The 18,422-nt window shown below is 44.6% G+C and overlaps 1 protein-coding gene across 1 annotated transcript; it reads left to right on the top strand.

Annotated features, from left to right (window-relative positions):
• Positions 1–1,970: 1,970 nt before the first annotated feature.
• OPN1MW3 (opsin 1, medium wave sensitive 3) lies at positions 1,971–18,283 on the top strand. The gene is made up of 6 exons (XM_078148055.1): positions 1,971–2,037; positions 2,960–3,286; positions 4,123–4,291; positions 7,614–7,779; positions 14,337–14,576; positions 18,154–18,283. The coding sequence occupies exons 1-6, from the start codon at positions 1,971–1,973 to the stop codon at positions 18,262–18,264; spliced, it is 1,080 nt and encodes a 359-aa protein (XP_078004181.1). The 3' UTR covers positions 18,265–18,283.
• Positions 18,284–18,422: the final 139 nt, after the last annotated feature.

The following is an 18,422-nucleotide window of genomic DNA, read 5'->3' as shown; positions in this document are numbered from 1 at the left end:
CAGGTGACAGGGCAATCCAATAGGGTTGATGAGACTGCAGAGGGAGAGAGAGAAGACCAAGAGAACCAAGACCAGAGCCTTGGGGGAACAGCAGCATCTGGGGGCTGGGGACGTGAAGAGGAGATCGGAGCTCACAGAATGAGAAGTTGGAATGGTGCTTTGGAGGCTATCTATCCCAGCTCCATCATTTTAATGGGGGGAATCTAGTAAGGGGGAGCCCCAAGTTCCCCCAGGTCACATGAGAAGCAGCTGCTGAGCCAAGAGAGAGTTTCCAGGAGGGGCCATTCAGTAGGGCCAATGCAGCAGGTGAAAGGGAGTGAGGTCTGAGGAAGGAGCACCAGCACTGCATTTGGGGACCTGGGAGGGGCCGGCTTCACTGAGTGCTAACAAGGGAAGCCAGATTGCAGAGGGTTACAAAATGAAGCCCTTCTAATCACCTCATGTAGGAAGGAACTGAAGCCCAGAGGAGGTAGTAAGTACTGAGTAAGTACTTACTTATTCAGGTAGTAAGTGCCAGAGCATCAGAATTTGAACCCAGGTGTGCTAGAGTAGAACTACATGCAAGTTGAGCGGTTGGACTAGGTGACCTCTAAGGAGGCTCCCCTGCCCTCCCATGCCCTATCCCTTCTAAGTAGGACTTTGTGACCCTGTGTTTGCCAGTGAAGGGAAGGAGAGAGTTTTGCTGGGGGGTAAGGTTTTTATTTTATTTTTTATTTTTTAAAATTATAAACTTAATCATCAACAAAGGCAGCTAGGTGGCTCAGTAGATGGAGTCAGAAGACCTAAGTTCAAATCCAGCTTCAGGCACTTACTAGCTGTGTGATCCTGGGCAAGTCACTTAACCCTGTTTGCCTTACTCCACTGGAGAAGGAAATGGCAAATCACTCTAGTATCTTTGCCAAGAAAACCCCATGGCCAGCATTGGTGTGCTATGTCCACAGGGTCATGAAGAGTAGGACAGAACTGATAATCAAAGTTCATCAACAAACATTTTAAATTACAAAGAACAAAAAAGAAGATTGTACATAAAACTGAACCTCTTTTGTGTACAATTTATTTTTTAAGTATATATTAAATTTAACAAGGTAATAACAAAATTGCCCTGTTTGTATTCTATTTGGAACTTTTTATTTTCTTCTATGTATTTTTAAATGTTTTATTGATCTTCCTTCCTTCCCTTCCCTTTCTTTCCTTCCTTCCTTCCTTCCTTCCTTCCCTCCCTCCCTTCCCTCCCTCCCTCCCTCCCTCCCTCCCTCCCTTCCTTCCTTCCTTCCTTCCTTCCTTCCTTCCTTCCTTCCTTCCTTCCTTCCTTCCTCCCTCCCTCCCTCCCTGTCTTAATGGGGAGAAGAGAGGGAAATGTCAAGAGGGAAGATTTTGTGTGGGCCTTTATACTGGGGGATCCTAAGCCACCAAGAGCCATCCTGAGGGCTCTGACATGGAAGGAGAGACCATCTGAGTGGGAGAGGAAAAAGGAGGCCTCCCGCAACCAGAAGTAGGATCTGAGCTGGACAACCTAGAGGAGGGGGCAGGAGGGAGCACAGGGGGAGGGAGAGCAGCTGGCTGCCACCTGAACCCATGGATTCAGTACTTGGCCCAATGTCCTGGCCTCACCCCTGCTCAGATTCTAGTGTCAGAGAAGTGTCTTTAGAGATGGACAGTGGATTTGATAGAAATGGAATTAGGGTTAGGGTTAAAAGAGGAGAGAGCATCTGCCCCACCCAATCTGAAGAACCACCACAGGCCCTCAGGGCTGGAGAGCTCCAGGAGAGCAAGGCAGTTCAACCACTCCAGGTCCTGCCCTTGGAAGAAGGAAACCAGGAGGATGCTGCAGGGCCTGGCCAGGGCTTCCTCACCTCACAGTCCTCTCTTCCCTATTCCTCTCTTCTCCAAGCTTGTCCAATGCAAATGGATGGAAAAAATGATTATGATTTTCCTTGGGTAGTCCAATGGGGTGTGGGGGGGAGACGGGGATGGAGAGGCTTAAGCCCCTGGCCCAATTAAGAGATCAGAAGTTTAAGCATTTGGGGAGCTTGGAAGGTGAGGAAGGCCACAGCTAATCCAGTAAGGCTGGTATAAAACCCAGTGACTGGGCTACCACCAGGACAGACAGCAGGTGGGGGAGGGGTGGAGGAAGGCTTCAGAGCAGAGGAAGAGCTGTGGATAAGTGGCTGAGGAGCATAGAGAGGGTAGGGAAAGGGAAAAAAGTAAGGGGGCCATGACACAGGCAGGGGACCCTGCAGGGTTCTTGGCTTGGCGGCGGACGAGAGCGAGGAGACTACTCGGGCAAGCCTTTTTGTTTATACCAACAGCAACAACACAAGGGGTGAGTGTGTGCCCAAGATGTTAGAGAGGTCACCGGTGAACAGGGCACATTGCCCTTCCCGCCCCAGGCCAGTGGGCTGGACATCAATGGGTAGAGTGGATAAAGGCTCAGGCCATTCTCATTTGGGAATGAAAAGGGGCCAACAAAGCAAATGTCCACCCAGGTAGACCCTCACAGGACCCCTCCTGTCACCTAGAAGACACTGGTAGATCACTGAATGAATGGGGGAATCACTGAATGGGGGAAACATGAAGCTAGAACAGAGACATAGAAAAACTTGCTCAGAAAGAAACATCATTAAAGACAGAGATGGGAAACTCAAGGATTTAGTGAGCAGGGCAGGCTTCACCAAGGAAGATGACCAAGAAGGGCAGAGGGTGGAGGGAAGAAAGGTTCTGAACCCAGGAATGGTGTCATGGAAGGAGAAATCCAATCCAGGCTTCATGAATTACCTTTCCCCCTTGGTGGGTGGTAGCATAAAGGCAGCCCAACATTAGCTATTGGGGCTTCTCCTCTGGTTGGGGGAAATGTTCTTTTTGGACATGGTTTCCAAGTGCCTCATCTAACAACTTGGTTTTTGGAAGGGGGCTCCCACCCCAGGCTTCATTATATGACTGCTTTCTCTCTAATCTTTCCCATCAACCACTCAATGCCCCCCTCCTATAGGCCCATTTGAAGGTCCCAATTATCACATCGCCCCACGCTGGGTATACAATCTCACAAGCCTCTGGATGGTCTTTGTGGTCATCGCATCAATCTTCACCAATGGGCTGGTGCTGGTGGCAACCATGAAGTTCAAGAAATTGCGCCACCCCCTGAACTGGATCCTGGTGAACTTGGCTGTGGCTGACCTGGGAGAGACCATCATTGCTAGCACTATCAGTGTCATCAACCAGATCTATGGCTACTTCATCCTGGGCCACCCGCTGTGTGTCCTGGAGGGCTACACTGTCTCTCTATGTGGTAAGGCAGCTCCAGGAGCAGCCTGGAAACAGAGATGGGCCTAAGGTGATGCTCGATTGAGAGGGGACAGAATTTGGGGGGGCTCTCTCACTCCTTCACCAGGCAGACACAATAGACCTTAGTACTCACTTAGCAAGAATGATTGGTTACAATAGGTTTCTCCAAGATGATTGGCTGGGCTGAGTTCCCACCTGCTCCTGCCTTGTGCAGCTGAACCCCAACTGAAGCCTGGTGCTTGCTCCAGATGTCCGAAAGTTTATGAAAGTGAGAGGAAGTGCCAGAAAGCAGAAATGACTATGGCTTTGGCAGAGCCGCCCTAATGTTAAGGTGTGGCCAAGCTATAGAAATGAGAATGGAAAAGCAATTTGTAAAAGAGAAGGAAAGAAAAAAGTGGGGAAAAAGAGTGAGAGATGAGGAATTTTATGTGCATTTGCATAGTGTTGGAAAGAAAAAAGGAAGGGAAGGAGATACAATAGAAAAAGAAAGGAAGAAAGAAAGAAAAGAGGGAAGGAAGGAAAGAAGAAAGGAAGGAAGAGGGAGGAAAAGAAGGAAGAAAGGGAGAAGAGAAGGAAGGAGGGATGGAGGAAGGAAGGAAGGAGGGATGGAGGAAGGAAGGAAGGAAGGAAGGAATTTTTTTCTGGGTGGTTGGGAGGCTGAGAGCATGTCTCTCCCTGGAAGTCCTGATGCCTCTCCCCCATTGGACTGATTGATGGGGGCCCGAGTGAGAGATGAGAGGCAGTCAGTCTCTTCACACCTCAAGATCTCTTGACTCCCCTGTTGGCCTCACCTCAGTCCCTGCTGACTCCATCCCTTGCTTTTCTCCCTTCTTTCTCTAGGCATCACAGGTCTCTGGTCCCTGGCCATCATTTCCTGGGAGAGGTGGGTGGTGGTGTGCAAGCCTTTTGGTAATGTGAAGTTTGATGCCAAGCTGGCCATGGTAGGCATCGTCTTCTCCTGGGTCTGGGCAGCTGTCTGGACTTCGCCACCCCTATTTGGCTGGAGCAGGTGAGCATTCCAAGGAGTAAGGCTCAACCATCCTTTCCTCAGAGTTCACGTATCAGGTAGAATCATGTATACTTGCTGCGTGACAGTTCTCTGGGCCTCAGTTTTCTCTGTAAAATTGGAATAATGGTATTCTACTATTTCCTCCACAGGGTTGGTGGGAGGAAAGTGCTTTGCAAACCTTAAAGTACCAGAGAAATGGGAGTTATTACTATTATTATTCTTTCTTTTTTTTATTTTATTAATTTATTTTGATTTATCAACAATCACTTCCGTATGCTTTTGAGTTTAAAATTTTTCTCCCCCTTCCTCCTCATCACCCTCCCCAAGACGACGCATGATATTATTGTTAATAATAATAAATGAAACACAGAAACCTCACCAGGGCTTGAATTATATGCAGCTTGATTCAATTCAATCCACCAAACATGTATTAAATGCCTTCTATGGTCAGTTTATCATAGGCTCTGCGATTCTGGGTGCAGATCTATACTTTTGGAGAGAGTTTCCTCACCAGGAATTCCCAACAAAATCATACCTATGGATGTCCTCTCCCTTCCTTCCCCCTCCTCCAAATTTGTAAGACCCTGCGATAGTGATACAAAGGATATGCTCTTGAGAAGCTTCTGCTATACTGGGGAGATCCAATTCGGGCCCAAGAAGGAAACCCAAATTATATACAAAGTGATTTCAAGAGAGAGAATACTACTAACTTGTGGGAGTAGGGGAAAGGCAGGGGCCCTAGGAAGAGTGTCTGAGCTGAGCGTTGGATTAATCAGAGGTGAGGAGAGGGAACATTCCAGACATGACGGGAAAGAAGGAAAGGAAAGGAAGGAGAGGCAGGAAATGGAATGCCCTGTCAGGTGCACGGCCAGCAGGCCAGTTTGATGAGAGGGAGCATAAATACTGTGTCAAAACCGAAGAGAGTCAATCAGGAAAATGAACAAGTATTTATTAAGCACCTTTGATCACTCTGGAAGAGAGAGTGAGGCTGAGGACTTAATTGCCTCATTTAAATCCAATCCACCAGCAAGTCAAGATGTCACCCCATGATGACATTGGTCTTCAAGGAAGAAGAAAAACAACAACTAAGCACCTACTATGTGCTAAGTGCTTTACAAATATGATTTCATTTGATTGTTACAACAACTCTGAGAAGTAGGTGCTGTTCTTATCTCCATTTTACAAATGAAGAGACTGAGGCCCAGAGAGGTTTAAGTGACTTGCTCAGGATCATACAGCTAGGAAGCGTGAGGTTGGATTTGAGCTCCGGTCTTCCTGACTGCAGGCCTGGTGCTCTATCTACTGTTGTGTCTGACTCTTTGTGACCCCATTTGGGCTGGGGTTTTTTTTGGCAAAGATACTGGACTGATTTGCCATGTTTTCTTCTCCAGCTTTCTATCCACTGCACCACCTAGCTGCCCTCTCTACCACACACTATTACTTTCATTTCTCTGATGCTCTTATGTTACATCTATTTGTTTTGTTTTGTTCTTATGACATTTTATCGGGTGGATTATGCCAATTTTCTCCCCATTTTACATGAGGAGAAACTATAGACCAGAGTGGGACAGAGTTCAGCTAAGGGTCACATGGTGAGTTGGTAGCAAAGTAGGCCTCTGGCAACTTGGCTCCCCTTCCATTGTCTCTAGGATTTTGAGTGCTAGTTCTGCCACCAACTTGTGCTGGAACATGGGGCACTAGGAACTTTCTCTGGCCTTGAGTTTTCCCATCTGTAAAATTAAGAAGTTTGGTTCTTTTAGGCAAAGGAGACCAATAAGTCTGTGCCTTAGGTTGCTTCATCTCCTTAATGTTCAGTCAGGTATACTGGCTTTGGCTCCACATTCCATCTCTGAGCCTTAGTTTCCTTATCTGTAAAATGACATTGTTTGGTCTTTCCTTTCTTTATTTATCTGCCTTTCTGTCAATCCATTTAGGTGGTGCAGTGGATAGAGCACTGGTTCAAATCTGGCCCAGATACTTGCTAGCTATGTGACCCTGGACAAATCACTTAACCTCTGTCTGCCTCAGTTTCTTCAACTATATAATAGGGATAATAATCGCACCTACCCCCAGGATTGTTGTGAGAATCAAATGAAATAATATTTGTAAAGTGCTTAGCACAGTGATTGGCATATAGTAGGCACTTAATAAGTGCACTTAATAAGTGCTTTCTCTCTCTTACTGGGGTTCTTCTGAAAGTGCTAACTCAAAGCTTTAAGAGGTTTCTACCATGCCCTTCCCCCCATACTCCTCTCTGAGGACCCTCTGACTCTTGGTGATGTCGGCAGGTGTCCTTTGACCTTTGACCGCCATACTCCATACTCCTCCTAACCCTTTGGGGAGTGAGCAGAGCCAAGCCAAGGAAAGTGCTAAAACTGCAGCAGAAGGAATTAAGGTTAGACCAGAGAAAGAAAGGAAGGCTGTGAGGTATGAGGATCCAAGCACAAAGGAGTGGTCTTCTCCTCTGTGTGCATCAGTTTTCTCCTCTGAAAAAGATGGGTTTGAATGAGATGATCCCTCCAGCTGAGTTTATAATCTATCATAGCATTTCTCAAAGTGTGATCTGGTTTCCCCTTTACTATACTTGTGTTTCCCTCTTTGAAAAAACAGGGGTTTGAGCTAGCCGAGCTCTGAGCAGTGTCTTCAGGCATGGAACTTGGGTCTAGTATATTTTCTCTAGAAGGAGCTGTGTTCTAGAGGGATGGGAATAGTATTCCTCAGTCATCCTTTATTAGGCGCCTCCTAAGCTAGGTGGTACTGCAGTGGATAGAATGCCAAGTCTGGAGTCAGGAAGACCTGAGTTCCAATCTGGCCTCAGACACTTACTAGCTGTGTGACCCTGAACAAGTCACTTCACCTCTGTTTGCCTTAATTCACTGGAGAAGGAAATGGCAAACCACTCCAGTATCTCTGCCAAGAAAACCCCAAATGGAGAAATGAAGAGTCAGACATGACTGAAAAATGATAGGACAATAAGAGGACAGAGACTACTTTGCCATTGTATCCCTAGTGCAGGGCTTGGTACACAGTAGATGCTTGATACATGCTTTTGGGAGCATTGTTGAACTGCATGTTGGCTCATAGGAAAGAGTGTGGGGTTTGGAGTCAGAGAATCTGGCTTCAAATCCTGAATCTGCTCCTCCTTATCTTGTGGCCCTGGGCAAGAGCTTTGCTCTACTCTGGGCCTCAGCTTCCTCAGCTATTAAATCCAGGCTTCTCCTGACTTCAGGCCCCAGAGCCTATGTGATAAGGTCATGTGATAGCCCCAAAGCCTGGGTCTTCTGCTTGCCCTTCAGTTTCAGTCTTGTCCCTTCATTCTCAGGTACTGGCCTCATGGGCTGAAGACTTCCTGTGGCCCTGACGTGTTTAGTGGCAGCTCCGACCCTGGCGTTCAGTCTTACATGATTGTCCTCATGTCCACCTGTTGCATCTTCCCTCTCAGCATCATCCTCCTCTGCTATGTCCAAGTGTGGCTGGCCATCCGGGCAGTGAGTATCCTTTCACCTCAAAAAGTCCACGTTGGCAGGGGCTCTGGCTCAAGCTTCCCAGCAGTAAGAGACTAGCGAAGAATCTGAAAGGCAACAGGGCATAGTGAATGGAGTGAATGGTGGATGATGGGAAGACCAGAGTTCAAATCCTGCCTTGGACATTTAACAGCTGTGTGACTGGGCAAATCACTTATGTTTCTGAGCATTGATTTCTTCTGTAAAATGGGGATGATAATAATAGCACTTAGTGGATAGGAGTATTACAGGGCTTAAATAAGAGAATGTGTGTAAATTGCTTTATAAACCTTAAAGTGCTGTATAAATATTTACTATTATTATGATCGTTCTGAACCTGTCCAGCATGTGAAAAATACCCTAAGTGTAGAGGAATCCCCAAAGAAGGAGGGATCAGATTGTGGAATCATAGGACTCTGGATATGGAGCTGGGAGGAACCCCAGAGACTATTAAGTCCAACCCCCTCATCTTACAGAGGAGGAAACTGAGGCCCGGGAAGGGGAAATGACTTATCCAAGGTCATGCAGGCAGTAAGTGGTAGGACTGAGGGTGGAAGCCATTCAATGCACCCAAACCAGTCCATCGAGAGATGCTTTTAACAGATTCCTTGAACTCTTCAGATGAGTTGTGGAATGTGCAACTCAGCTAATAATGCTCCATACATTTAGAAAGCATTTCGAGACATGATATCGTTTTAGTCTTATAACAACCCTGGGAGGGAGATCCTTGAGGCATTAGGAGGAGATGCTGAGGTTAAGAGAGTGATGTGCCCAGGATCATATAGCTAGTAAGTATCAGAGGTGAGGCTTGAACGCACAGCTTTCTGTCCCCAAGTCTGACTCTCTTATCCATTCTGCCTCCAGCTCTCTCACCACCTTCATTTGTCTCTCTGTCTCTGTGTCTCTCTCTCTGTGTCTCTCTGTCTCTGTCTCTCTGTCTCTCTCTTTGTCTCTCTGTCTCACTCTCTGTGTCTGTGTGTCTCTCTCTGTGTCTCTCTGTCTCTGTCTCTGTCTCTGTCTCACTCTGTCTCCATGTCTCTCTCTGTGTCTTTCTCTCTGTGTCTCTCTGTCTCTCTCTGTCTCACTCTCTGTCTCTGTGTCTCTGTCTCTGTGTCTCTCTGTCTCTGTCTCTCTGTCTCTCTGTCTCTCTGTCTCTGTGTGTCTCTCTCTGTGTCTCTGTCTCTGTCTCTGTCTCTCTCTGTCTCACTCTCTGTCTCTGTGTCTCTTTCTCTGTGTCTCTCTGTCTCTGTTTCTCTGTCTCTGTCTTTCTCTGTCTCACTCTGTCTCTGTGTCTCTCTCTGTGTCTCTCTCTGTGTCTTTCTCTCTGTGTTTCTCTGTCTGTCTCTCTGTCTCACTCTCTGTCTCTGTGTCTCTGTCTCTGTGTCTCTGTCTCTGTCTCTCTGTCTCTGTCTTTCTCTGTCTCACTCTGTCTCCGTGTCTCTCTCCGTGTCTTTCTCTCTGTGTTTCTCTGTCTCTGTCTCTCTGTCTCTCTCTGTGTGTGTCTCTCTCTCTTTGTCTCTGTCTCTGTCTCTGTCTCTGTCTCTCTCTAGTTATCCCTTCTGCATTGTGAGGGTTAGGGGTGCTGTGTTCCTTGGCATCTGAAAAATCCACATAAATTTTTTTTTTTTTTATGATTTCACATCATACCAAGGAAGAAGTCTGAATTTTTTCTTTTAAGTTTATGAGGCATTAAGTATTTGGTCATAGGCTCTGTGTCTTCTGCTGGCCTTCAAGTGTTGTCTGCAGCTTCCTCAAAATTCCCCCAGAATCCCCATTTAATTTCTTATGCCGACCCATGCTATATTGAAACCATGATGGGGAAAGTCGCGATGTGGAAGGGATGACTGCATACATACATACATACACACACACACACACACACACACATATAATATATATATATATATATATAAAAAACATATATTAGTCTAAACCAAATATTTACTAAACACAATATGATTTATAATAATATAATAAAATATAATAAAACATGATACAATATATTAATATATAATATAATAATAATATAATAATATAATTGAATATAATAATATAATTGAAAACAAATACATGCCAAAGGAACACAATATATTTTTGAGGAGCATGCTGGAGCTGGGGGTGGGAAGGCATTGGTCATGTCTTGAAAGTCTTCTTGTAGATGATGGTTTTTGAGATGGGATTTGAAGGAAAGTCGGAACTAGAAGAGGCAAAGGTGAGGAGGGCTCACACCCCTGAAATGTAAGAAGGCAGGGAGCCCAGTGGTGGAGCATTTTGTGTATGAGGATGAGCCCGAAGGACAGTCTGGCTAGACTGGTGACCATGTAAAGGGAAGCTGGAAAGGGCACTTGGGACTTTAAAGGCCAAACAGAAGAGTTCCTATTTGACCTTAGTGGTCATAGACTGCCACTGGACTTTATTTTCAGCTCTCCAGTTGCAGTGAGAGAATTGCAAATGAAGATTGACCTGGCTCCCTAGGGTAGCTCAAAGCACAGTTAAGTGAGGTACTTTTTGAAGGGATTTTATTTCCTTGCTTCAGATCTGTTACTTTATTAGTGTAGAGAACTTCCATTATGGAAATTCCTTCCAGTGATGCAAATCCATGCAGTTCATCTGTTCCCTATAGTCTTTTTTTCCCTTTTTTTTTTGTTTTTATTTTTAGGCAGTTGGGGTTAAGTGACTTGCCCAGGGTCACACAGCTAGTAAGTGTCAAGTGTTTGGTCTGAGGCCAGATTTGAACTCAGGTCCTCCTGACTTCAGGGCCGGTGTTCTACCGGCCACCTAGCTGCCCCTCCCTATAGTCTTAATAAGCTTCTCGTGGCCCAGAGAGGTCTTGATTTGTCCATAATCACACAGACAGTATGTGTCAGAAGCAGGACTTGAACCCAGGTCTCCCTGAATCCAGGTCTGTCCCTTAATGTTGCTGATGGGATCATAGGATCACAGGATCACAAACTGAGAGTCGGAAAGGACCTCAGAGGACATCTAGACCAACCCCTTCATTTTACAGAGGAGGAAATTGAGGCCCAGGAAGGGGAAGTGACTTGGCCACAGTAACACAATGGAAGAGCCTAGGATCCAAATACAGTATAGGTCCTCACCTTCAAACTCTAGGGGCCTCCTTCTATCACCCCATCCCCAGTCCTCCTAGTGTCCTCTTTGCCTGGCACCCCCCCACCCTCTAATGGGTTATGACTGCCTTGCCAATCTTGGTCCTCTTTATTGCTCTCTGCAGTAATCCAGGGGCACAGTAGAAGACACTCTGACCAAAGGCTTATCCAATGAGGCCAGGACCCCCTAGGGGCCCAGCTTCCTCCTTAGGACATCCCAACTTCGAGTGAGTACAGCCTGGCATAGCAGATAGAGTGCTAGGTAGGAAATTAGGAAAACCTGGGCTCAAATCCTGCTGTGTGACCCTGGGCATTTCATTTAATGTCTCTGAGCATCTGTTTCTTCATCTGTAAAATGGAAATAGTCAGTTGTTTGGCTATTGTCCTTCATTCTCAAAGAGGACCAAAATGACATCATTATATTGGGGTTGAGGTACAATGCATTGGACTGTAGCTGATCAGACCAATACGAGCTTGAAGTGCTCTACCATAGGTTGGGCACAAATAGTCCATGTGAACATTTGGAAATGGAAATAATAATAGCACTCAGTGGACAGAATTATTGCAAGGCTTAAATGGGAGCATGCATGTAAAATGTTTTATAAACCAGTAAGTGCTACATAGATGTCTAATATTATTATGAATTATTATCCCGCCCCAGGGCAGGCCATGGTCCCTTAGAGACTTTGATAGTGATTGGGGGAGTCATCAAAGCCTTAGAGAGTGCCAGCCCCTTTCTGCCTCACTGAGAGTGGGACCATCGTCAGTTTGATTGTGGATGGTGAGACTTGGAAAAAAAATAAACGTTTTATTAAAAACTTAATTAAATATCAGTACAAACAACCATACTTTACTCTATTGAAACTTTTATTCTGGTGGGGGTAGGGTTGTGGGAATGAGCCTGTGATTTCATAGATGTGGGAAAGTCCCTCTCATCAATGTGGGAGCACAGGCTCTTCAATTTCGAGCCTCAGAGAGTTTCATGGGGCTGCCTGCAAGTGCCAGCATGGTCAGTCAGCTCTTGAGCCCAGGTCCTTGTGACTTCTAGGCCAGCTCTAGTTCTGTTGGCATGATGCCTCACTGCCTCTCATTTACATGACTTGATTTCAATCAGCGCTTTCTCAGTTTCTCCCCCTAAATTCCTGTCAGGATTCTTCATCTAATCATTTTCAGTCATTTTGCATCCTATCATAGTTTTTACTCCAGTAATTCTCAAAGTTTTTGGTCTCAGGAACCCTTTACACTTTTATAAATTATAAAAGATCCCCAAAGTTTTTATTTATGTGAGTTATATCTAGCATTAACTATCATATTTGAAATTGAAACATCTTAGTACTATTATGAAAATCCTTTGGACTTCCCAGAGTCCTTCAAATGATCTCAGGGACCCCCAGAAGCCACATGTTGAGAACTGCTGGTTGACACCATTCTTCTGGTTCTGTTTGTTTTTTCTTGCTTTGCACTATTTCATAAAGGTCTTACGTTCACATACCACCATTCATTATACCAATCCTGTATTGCTGGGCGCTGAAGTTGCTTCCAGTCTAAACAAGGGCTGGTGGCATCTCCCTCCTTCTGGCTGCCTCCTTGAATCACTACGCAGTTGACAGGAAGTTGGAAATCATCTAAAAGCTTTAGAGCTGACAGGAGCTTTAGAGTGTCATATGGAGCATAGGAACACAGTCATCTAGCCCAGCTCCCTCATTTTACAGAGGTGGAAACTGAGGCCTAGAAAGTCAAAGTCACTTACTCAAGGTCAAGAGTTGTGCAAGGGGTGGGGAAAGGAGTGGGGTGGTCAAGGACTTTTCTGTGCAGGTCACCTAGAAAGGTCAAAAGATCACAGACTTTAAGCTAGAGAGGATCTCAGAGATCCTCTGATCCAGTCCTTCATTTGATAGATGAGGAAACCAAGTCTAAGAGAGGTGAATTTACTTGCCTAAGGTCACACAGGTAGCAGGATTTGAACTCAGGTCCTACAAATTGAAGGTTCTTCCCACTCCACCAGGATGTCTCCTGGAACTGGCCAGATGCTAGATGAGAGAGAGTCATTGTCCTTTGGAGGTACTCTAGGAAAGAATTTAGAAAGGGAATTGAGGAGACTTCTCATTCCTCCACACTCAAGATATATATATATATACACACACATATATATGTGTGCATATGTATATGTGTGTATATATATACATATACATACACATATATACACACACATATATATACATATATATACACATACACACACACACACACACACATATATTTCCTACTTGAAGGAGAGACCTGAGCAGAACACAGATTTCTTTTTTTAAAATTTATTTTATTAATTTATTTTGATTTATCAACAATCACTTCCATATGCTTTTGAGTTTAAAATTCTTCTCCCCCTTCCTCCCCACCACCCTCCCCAAGACGGTGCTCAATCTGATACGTGCTATACATTTACATTCCTGTTAAACATATTTTCACATTAGTGATGTTGTAAGTAAAAATTAAAACCAATAGGAGGAACCATCAGAAAGAGGAAACAAAACTCAACAGAAGAGAAAAAAAATAGCAATTCAACTTCCATAGTTCTTTCTTTGGATGTGGATAGCATTTTCCATCACGAAGCCTCTGGAGATGTCTTAGACCCTTGTACTGCTGGGAAGGGTTAAATTTATCAATATTAGTCATCGCACAACATGGCTGTTATTGTGTGCAACATTCTTTTGGCTCTGCTCACTTCACTCAGCATCAGACCATACAAGTCTTTCCAGGTTTTTCTGAAGTCAGCCTGCTCATCATTTCTTACAGTACAGTCGTATTCCCTTACATTCACATACCACAACTTGCTCAGCCATTCCCCAATTGATGGGCATCCTCTCAATTTTCGATTCTTTGCCACCACAAAAAGAGCTGCTAAGCTGCTATGAATATTTTTGTACATGTGGGTCCTTTTCCCATTTGTATGATCTCTCTGGGATACAGCCCTAGAAGTGCTATTGCTGAATCAAAGGGTATGCACATTTTTGTAGCCCTTTGGGCATAGTTCCAAATTGTTCTCCAAAATGGCTGGATCATTTCACAACTCCACCAACAATGTGTTAGTGCAGAACACAGATTTCAAAGGCCATGGTCTTATCATCTTCCAACTTCCAAGGAGCCAACCCCAAATCCAAATTTCTTCTGAGCTCTGAATAAGTTTTCTGGTCAAATAATGACTGACGATGATGAAGACCAAAAAAATCAATGTTTTATATGAGAATTCTAATCCAAAGAACTCCTTGAGTTATTGTTATGCATGCGTGCATGTGTGCATGCATGTGGGGGGGGGCTGGGAGAAGGGGGCCTAGTGTAGATCCTAAGGCACAGGACCCAGAGCAATTGCCCCAATTTGTGATGTCTTAGCAATGGCTCATATTTGCCTGTGCCTCATTGGCTGCATCCTTCCCTTAGGTTGCTAAGCAACAGAAGGAATCGGAGTCTACCCAGAAGGCGGAGAGGGAAGTGTCCCGCATGGTGGTGGTAATGATCCTTGCCTACTGCTTTTGCTGGGGGCCCTATACCTTTTTCGCATGCTTTGCAGCAGCCAACCCTGGCTACGCCTTCCACCCTTTGATGGCATCCTTGCCTGCCTACTTTGCCAAGAGTGCCACTATCTACAACCCCATCATATATGTCTTCATGAACCGGCAGGTAAGTAGGACATCAAGAACTAGAACATCAGCCCTGCCACTCTCTGTGTGAGCGACCTCAGAATTGGCCATAAAGCATTGAACTAAATAGTGGTCTGTACTACCCACTATCTTGTATGTAACAGTCCTCTAAGGGCCAGAGAGTTGATGGGAGAACATGATTGCATGTATAGCCCTCAAGAACCTGTTAGCATCTACCAGCCATAGATTAGGATCAGAGTATCATAAGATTTAGCATTGAAAGAGATCTTCTAGATTGTCTGTTTTTACAGATGAGGAAACTGAGGCTCAGATGGGGCAGTACCCAAGGTCACCAAGGTAATAATACTTGTACTAATATTAACACTAATACTTTTTTTGGGGAATTTTAACATTTTATTTTTCCCAATTACATGTGAAAACAATTTTTAACCTTCATTTTTTACAATTTTGAGTTCCAAATTCTCTCCCACTCGCCCTTCCTGAGATAGCAAGCAATTTGGTAAACGTTATACATGTGCAGTCATGCAAAACATATTTTCATATTATTCATGTTGTGAAAGAAAACACAGACCAAAAAAAAAAAACAACCCAAGAAAAAGAAAGTAAGAGAACAGTATTGATACTAATACTAATAAGCCTGGTACAATAGATAGAGAGCTGGCCTTGGAGTCAGGAAGACTCAGGTTCAAATTCTGCCTCTGACACATGTTGGTCACTAACCCTCTCAGTGCCTCGGCATCAGAAAAGTTGCTAATTTGCATTGTTCGAGGGATTTTCCTTACCTGGAATTTCTCTGTAACAATGAAATAGCAGGCTTGCATCAAGAAGAGGCAGGGCCAATTTTTTATGCACCCCGATCCACTGATTTCAAATAAGATCACAGATTTAGATCTAGAAAGACCGTGGGAAGTCATCCAGTCCAACCCTGTCATTTTATAGAGGATAGTGGTATAGAGATCTGCTTGAAGTCACATGGGTAGTAAGTGGGAAACCCATTGCTTTTTCTAATCTCGCATATTCTTCTTAAATGGATTGGTATTTTGACTTCATATCTCACTACTCTGGGAAACCATCTTCCTGCATTTACTATCTGCCTTGGAAAAAAATGGCTCCCAAACTACCTTTCTCAAACTTCAAGGGACTCAGCCCAGGTCCAGTATTCTAGGCTTTAGAAAACAAATCCCTAGTTACCCTTTGCATTACTGTCAAGATTTTATAGACTTTTACACTATCCTCTCTCTCTCTTGCTATTCTGAAATCTTCATCATCTTGCTTCATATCAGGGCAGCTGGGTAGCACAGTGGGCAGAGCTCTGGGCCTGGAGTCAGGAAGACCTAACTTCAAATGCAACCTCAGACAACCTCTGGGGTGACCCTGGGCAAGTCACTTCACCTCTGCCTGCCTCAGTTTCCTCATCTGTAAAATGGGGATAATATTAACACCTACTCCATAGGGTTGTTGTAAGGATCAAATGAAATAATTGTAAAGTGCCTGGCACATAGTAAACACTATCTAAATGTTAGTCATTGTTATTAGGAAGGCCCTGTAATAATTGTGGAGTCTAGTGGCTTTCCCTCCCCTCTTTTCCCCCATCCTCTGCTCAAGAAGCTTCATTGGTTTCCTACTGTCTGTAGGAAAACTCTTTACAATGTGGTTCCAAACTGTCTTTGTAGACTTTTTCTCATGGTTGCCTCTGATGTAATCCTTACATGACACATTTTTGCACAGGCTGTCTACCATACTTAGAATGTTCACCCTCTTCACTGTGGCCGCTTTTCCAGGTGGGGATGTGGGACACTCCAAGAATCAGTGTGGAGACTGGCATGGAATCTTGCCAAGGGCTTTGAAAAATCTCTTACAAATTATATTTGCTTGTTTCACCTTGTCCACATTCTTACCACCACCACCCCCAAACCCCCAGAGTACTTTAGTAAGTTATTGAAGCATCATTTTCTTTTTTAAAAAAATTATTTTCATTTATTTATTTATTCATTTATTTTTAGGCAATTGGGGTTAAGTGACTCGCCCAGGATCACACAGCTAGTAAGTGTGTCAAGTGTTTGGTCTGAGGCCGGATTTGAACTCAGGTACTCCTGACTTCAGGGCCGGTGCTCTATCCGCTGTGCCACCTAGCTGCCCCTGCATCATTTTCTCTTAAAGAAATCATGTTGCCTTTCCATACCATGGAGTCAAGGAAGATCTGGCTTCAGATCCCACCTCTGATACTTTCCAGCTTGTATTACTCTGGGCAAGTCATTTAACCTTTCTCAGCCTCCGTTTTCTCATCTGTGAAATGGGGATAATTAGAGCATCTACCCCAAAGGTTGTTGTGAGGATTAAATGAGATAATGTGGTAAAATGCTCTGCACACCTTAAAGTAATATATAAATGTGAGTTGCTTTTATTCATCCAGGGAAGCCCACAGCTACTTTCAGTGTGTGTATATGTGTGTGTGTGTGTGTGTGTGTGTGTGTATGTGTGTGTGTGTGTGTGTGTGTGTGTGTGTGTGTGTGTGAGAGAGAGAGAGAGAGAGAGAGAGAGAGAGAGAGAGAGAGAGAGAGTGCATGAGGAGGGGAAGGGAAAGGGGTGAATGTAGTGGAGTTACAATTTTAAGAAATTTCTTGAATGACTGGCGTACATTTGGGCTAATTTTTTTTTGTTTTGTTATTTTGCTTTTTGGCTAGGCAGTGGGGTTAAGTGACTTGCCCAGGGTCACACAGCTAGTAAGTGTTATGTGTCTGAGGCCAGATTTGAACTCAGGTCCTCCTGACTCCAAGGCTGGAGCTCTATCCACTGTGCCACATAGCTGCCCCTGATTTGGGCTAATTTAAAAAAAAAATTGGCATCAGTTCAGATATGATGAGGGGACTTGTCTAGAAGTTAAGGCTTCCCAGATCCTCTCAGGAACCAACTGGCAAAAGAAAAAAAAAACACTAGATCTAAATGAGCTCTTCTGGGTGGAGGAGAAGAGGTTGGCATAGTAGAGAAAGGCCCATTCAATGCTCCCTTACTCTTCTGACCTTCCCCAGGAACAACAGGACAGAAAAAGGGGAAGGAACACCATGCACCACTTCCTCGAGGCTTTTTTTTAGAGGTTTCTTCCCCACCTAGATGTGTCCAGACATCCTGAGATGGTTTGCATGACTGCCATGAAGGTGTCCATTTTTAGGCGAGGCCAGTTGCTGTCCAAGGTGACAGAACAGTAAGGAGCTCTCTCTCTGCAGCCTTGTGCTATGGCCAGAGGGCTAAACTTGTCTGGAGGCCAGCTTCTCTGGCCATTACCAGCAGTGTGCCTTTATTTCAGTTTCTCATCTGAAGGCTGTTGTGAGGGTCAAATGAGATAATATGTAAAGTGCTATGTAAATGTCAGCAATTGATAACAGGGTGTTCATTAGTGTTCCAATGAACATTTAGAGTGTTCTGATAGTTGCTCACATACTCCATCTATGAGTCTGTCTAATCTAGAGTATTCTTAAGGCTGGAAGAAAGTAGAGGCAGAAGGAAAGATTATGGAGTTTTTCTGATGGCACATGATGAATCAAATACTTAGCGCAGGTCCGCTTTGCAACATTGTCTAATGCTTTCTGTCTTTCCAGTTCCGAACCTGCATCCTACAGCTTTTTGGGAAGAAGGTGGATGATGGCTCTGAAGTTTCTAGCACCTCTAGGACAGAGGTCTCTTCTGTGTCCTCTGTGGCCCCTGCATAAACTCCCCCCACTGCCTCCCCCACCCCAAGGCCTGATATCAAGGAACTGTGCCTCACACAGAAACAAAACCTTCCATCCCCACTTTTCCAGGCCTTAGTCTTTGCTTTTCTTCCCACCCTCATCTTGCCCTGTTTCCTTCCCAACTTTGTGGAACAAAG

This window comes from Phascolarctos cinereus, unplaced genomic scaffold, assembly GCF_003287225.1.
Source record: "Phascolarctos cinereus isolate Bilbo 61053 unplaced genomic scaffold, phaCin_HiC Scaffold_8;HRSCAF=390, whole genome shotgun sequence".
Taxonomy (NCBI): Eukaryota; Metazoa; Chordata; class Mammalia; order Diprotodontia; family Phascolarctidae; genus Phascolarctos; species Phascolarctos cinereus.
Note: the sequence above shows the minus strand (reverse complement) of the source record. Positions and strands in the feature narration are given on the sequence as shown.

What these genes read in the sequence shown, in the direction of transcription:
- OPN1MW3 (XM_078148055.1), top strand. Translation starts at nt 1,971, where the DNA reads ATGGAGAGGCTTAAGCCCCTGGCCCAATTAAGAGATCAGAAGTTTAAG. An exon ending in CTACACTGTCTCTCTATGTG is followed by an intron (nt 3,287 to 4,122) that starts GTAAGGCAGCTC and finishes TTCTTTCTCTAG; the next exon opens with GCATCACAGGTCTCTGGTCC. An exon ending in TGTGGCTGGCCATCCGGGCA is followed by an intron (nt 7,780 to 14,336) that starts GTGAGTATCCTT and finishes TCCTTCCCTTAG; the next exon opens with GTTGCTAAGCAACAGAAGGA.